Here is a 5,137-nt window from a genome sequence, read left to right on the forward strand (position 1 = left end):
GGCTCTTGCTAAGTGTTATTTCTTTTGAATTTTTGAAATTTTATTTTATTTTATTCATTCATTTATTTTTTTTAATTTATTCAGGAGCAATGGGCAGTTTTTCACTTGTCTTTTACAATATTGCCTTTTTTTATAGGCATCTGTTGTCCAGTTCCTCTATAGCAATCAAACCTTTGCTCACAATTACACACAAGTAATACTTAGAGGGGCTATGTCATGCAAAAAGATGTAATTTCATGACACTCAAAATGCCTAAAAAGTAAATTGAAACATTGCAATAACCACTTAAAACAGCTGACCAACATAAAACAAATACAGCAAAAGGAAAGAGAAGCATGGATGGACACAAATGGACAACATTGAAACCGATTACATTTGGGTCATCTTGAATTCAAGTTTATGAAAAATCTCCCGGATAAAGGCCATTTTTGCTCAGAATCAGCTTCTTTGTGATGTAACAATAATTTTCCTTCTTTAATAAATGAAGGAAAAGGTAAAGTTTTAATATTATAAGGTATATTTTCCCAAATTCTAGAAGCTGTTGGTGTAAATCTTGAAAGCCCATAATTGGTTCTGGACAGTGGTCTGTAGAAGTTCTCTCTTGAGGCATATCTAGTGTTATAGCTATGAATTCTGGATGCAGGTATTATTAAATTATGAAGAACTCCTGGGGTTTTATCAGGGAAATGCTTAAGTTTATATATAAAGGATGCCATCTTAATATTGAATACATTGTCAAGAGTGTGAATTTCGAGTACTTTGTAGTAAATAGAAGCAGTTTCTCTTTGGGAAGCAAAAAATATGGACCGAATACATTTTGTTTTGTTTTCTTTTTACAGTTTGAAGTCGACTTTGGCTTGCAGTTCCCCAACTGATCAAACCATATGAAATCTGAGGGTAGATGAGGTTATAATAGAGTTGCCTACGAGTACTAGTTAATAGAAACATAATAGCAAAGCTTGTTAAGTATGCCCAGATTCTTTGCTAATCTATTATTAACATGCTGTATGTGGGTATCCCATTAAAAAGTATCATCGATAAAAACTCCTAAATACTTAAATTAATATCACTTCTCTGTTGAATATCACAAGCTGTTACGTTAATAGATACCTTTTTCCTAGGTGATGCAATAATCATATAACTGGTCTTTTTAAAGTTGATAGATAGCTTATTCACAGCACAGTACCTTAGAACATTCAATCAGATCTTTCAATCACAAAATTCAATCAGATCTATTTGCACATGAGAAAGAAAATTGGTTTGTTATTATGACTAGCAATGATGCTTTGTTCCTGGTGTATTTTGCATAGCGACGTAAATAAACTTCATACAGTTTATGCATTTGTTGTCACTGTTGATGGTTTGTCCTTCAGAATCACGAGCCAATCTCTTGCAAATAATTTTTGCTTTTGTTGCACTGGAGATTCAGAGCATTTTCACTCTTCTTCAGATAAATTCAGCCACCCTTTAACTTCTTCACAAAATTATATCAGCGGACATAAAGCTGAGGAAATTTTCTTAAGTCTGACTTTGTGTCATTTACATGTATGCAGGTGCCAAATGGTAATGTTCTCTTATGTCGTCACTGGCTAAAATTGTGGCTGACCAAAAATCTTTCAGGAATCCCGGATTTGGCCGACCAAACTCATGATCCGATTGGCTGTGAAAACGTCATTGTGATTTTGTGCAGCTCTCATGAAGTCCTAGAGACTAATCTGCCATTAGCATACCAAGAAATTTTCTGCCTTTTTTTCTTACACATTGATGTGGACAACGCAACTTGATTTTATTTGTGTAAACGGAGATATGCGAGCGGAAACATCTCATAAGTTGTCCAGAATCGGGTTTGAATCTCTGGAAAGAGTTAAATTAGCGATTCCGTTGTGGAGCTCTGTGGCCGTGTGGTTGAAAGTACTTTGGCTCTCACTTCCCTGATGTTTTGAAAGCTAAGTAGCTGGTTCTTTTAAATGGCAATGAAAGCCATTTCTTAGATAAGACAAAGGACATATATATCAACAGGAGGAGATGCTGATAACATTGCAAGTTAGATGAATGCATGTTTTGAATAAATGTATATCAGACGGCTTGACTTACATACTGTACATGACATGGTTTGTTTACAAGTACAATTTGGAGTCAAGATTACTTCATAATATTTCCCGTTGAATTGACTTAAAACTTGCATTCCAGAAACTAAAATGGCATTTTTCCAGAGAGACCAATTGTACAAAAATAAACGAAACTTTGTGAGTCCATCTTACTGTTCGTACTTCATCAAAAAATTAACGTTGATGCTTACTTATCATGATTTTACTGTGCGCAATTCTAGAAATACACTGCAACTGAGCATAACCCGAGAAAAATCACCAAAGAAGCCTTAAAAGAATAGTGTTTCTCTCTTTTTTTCCCTTTAAAAATCTATTGAGAAACCGTCCAACGACAAAATACTAGGTTATCTCGATTACAATTTAAATGTCAAGTTTACAAGATTGCATATTCAGTGAAATTGGGAGAAGAATTACACCAGACTTTGCCACAATATAGTCGTCGAAAGGTACAGAAAGTAACGTTTACCATGCTTTTAAGTGCACATGACACAATTTTTTTTAATTAGCTTGTTTGAAAGAGCTTTCAAAATGATGAAGAACAGCATTTATTTTATTGCGATAGCTCTCTTGGTTGCAAAGTTATTCAACATTTTGATTTATGCAAATTAGAGGATGTGTGACATCACATTGTGGACACAAAATGACGTAACAATCAAAATAGTGAATAACTCGGCAACCCAGAGTGCTATCACAATAAAATAAACACTGTTCTTCATCAATTTGTGTCATAAGCACTTTCAATGCATTTTTCACAAATTAAAGCCAAAAGTAACTTTCCAATAATTCCTCCCACCATAAATAACTCTGGTCAAAACAAAATAGCATGCATCTGCCGTCCACGGGTGTATTGTGTGATGGAAGTAAATCTGATTGGCCGATGATGGACATGTCAATCAATCAAAAAAGTGGGCAGAAGGAATTTCGAAGAGGAATTTGGTCTGGCTGATTGCAGGTTAGCGAAATTGTGGTGCCATGAAGGCTTGGACATAGCTCAAACTCAATGGTAGAAAAAATAACCAGCAGAGATGTCTGATGGTGCGACGGTTTGAATCCTAGGAGCAGCATGGAATGCTGTGGAAGCTCAAGGTTAGTGACACAGTCCGATGGCAATATTCTAAGGGAGAGATAGTAGAGAAGAACGGAAGGAAAGGGAAAGATAGGGGAGGAATTTAGTCATTCTCTCTTTTTTCATTGTTTTTTTTTTTATCCCCCCCTAAAAATCCAGGCACCATTTTTTTTATTACATCCCCCAAAAAAGGGAAAATTTATCCTTTTTTAGACAGTTCATATTAACCTAGCTTGAAAACATTTTAACATAGATTGAAACGAATTGACCTAGGTTAAAACAAATTGACCTGAAGGTACAATGTGACCTGCAACATATACTTCAGTATATTACAGCTGTATGGTGGATGCGACCAATTCATATTTTGAATTTAAAACATTATAATTTGATCCAAAAGCAGACATACTGTAAAAGTCAACTCTCACAGTGGTAAACCGTACCATGCAACTGACTTTGATAACTCTTTCACTGCTGACTTTTCTACCGTCAGTATACCCCATAACTGCTGCATTTTTTCACAACATAAGACACCAGAGAAAGCACTCTCACAGAATGAACTATATCTTTCATTCTATTGACACTATTACGATAATATTTACAGGGCATATAGAAGCTATCTTTATTGAGGTGCAAGCACGGCCTAAATACAATTTGATTTATCTAAATAAAGAAATGCAGTAAACCTGCATTACACAAATTCATGTGCACCAATGACACACAATTCTTTTAGGCAAAAGGACCTTTTCAAGGAAGGAAACATGTATAATAATGTCTTGAATCACTCTATTTCACCTATAATTTTCTCATACCTTATGTTTTTACTTGCTTGCCAGACAAATGTTGTAGATTTTCTGAGCCAAACACTGAATTTTGCCTTTGTGAAGTCAAAAACATTCATGGCGTCGGGTCGTGTTTCACCTTCCTTTTCAAGTGAGATTAACCTTTCTATCATCCAAAAATGGCAGAACTTGTCACGCTAGTTGTCCTTTAGGGTATACGAAACAATCCCATTGCCCCTATGCCCCTATAGCACATGCCCCTATGCCCCTATGCCCCTATTGGAACAAATTTCGGACAGCACTTCGGGACACTATCTCGTGTCGAGTATTCTCAACATCCGCAGTGGGAGTCACGTAATCCTATGTCGAGTCCACTGGACAACAACAGTGAAAGAGTTAAAATGTAAGCAAGCCTGGTCACAGCCTGTGTACAGCTGCCCACTCTCTTCCAACATAGGGGTTTTTTAGGAGAGCGGGGGGATGTACACAGGCTAGCCTTGTCAAGAATGTCCTGGGCCAAACAAGAAAATAAGTCCTAATGATGCATTTACAGCCTTATCGGACGTACAAAACACAAATATGATTTTAGCGTTGAGAATTTATAAATGTCAACATGCACTACTCAAAGATCGCAGTGAATGTTACCCGAGAAATTCTCCATATCTTGATGGATATCCTCTGAACGATCTCTCACCGGTGGGATTGTATCTTTAACACAATAAGATAAGAGTGAATGAAACAAAGAAGTGTTTAAAATTGTAAGCCCAAATTGTCTTTGGTCGGAATAATATTAATGATACGTAACACACTAAACGTACACTTCACTACGCTATGTTTACAGAGCCACCTTTGACAAATAGTTTGTACACAGTGTAAAATTATAGACTTCCCAAAAAGAACACGAGGTAGAGAATGCACTTCACCAGAGAACAAAAACATCGAATTTGAAGAATATCGATTGATAATATGCATGCAAAAACCAAATTTGTCACATCTTGAAAACTCTGCGAGTTTTGGGGATTACAAAATGGTTTAACGGCTAATTTAGTACTTACCGGTGTGGTGGACCTCTAGACATTCTCTAAAGTCTAATTCTGAGATCTAAATAAGCGTTCTCCATGACAAAAATTGCGTATGTTAATTTGTTTCTTTGCACTGTCGTTTCGTTAAGCCGCCATTTTGAG

The 5,137-nt window shown here is 36.1% G+C and overlaps 1 protein-coding gene across 2 annotated transcripts in view; it reads right to left on the bottom strand.

The window, feature by feature from the left end:
* The window catches only part of LOC138045694 (serine-rich adhesin for platelets-like), a 133,594-nt gene extending 128,457 nt beyond the window's left edge, over positions 1-5,137 (bottom strand). The window contains exons 1-2 of one of the 2 annotated variants that reach the window (XM_068892279.1): positions 5,009-5,137; positions 4,599-4,661 (exon numbers count right to left, since the gene is read on the bottom strand). In XM_068892279.1, coding sequence (XP_068748380.1) covers positions 4,599-4,661; positions 5,009-5,031 — 86 coding nt within the window. In that variant the 5' untranslated portion in view covers positions 5,032-5,137. The remainder of the gene's footprint in view (positions 1-4,598; positions 4,662-5,008) is intronic. The other variant, XM_068892280.1, reaches the window with a different exon arrangement.

This window comes from Montipora capricornis, chromosome 4, assembly GCF_036669925.1.
Source record: "Montipora capricornis isolate CH-2021 chromosome 4, ASM3666992v2, whole genome shotgun sequence".
Taxonomy (NCBI): domain Eukaryota; kingdom Metazoa; phylum Cnidaria; class Anthozoa; order Scleractinia; family Acroporidae; genus Montipora; species Montipora capricornis.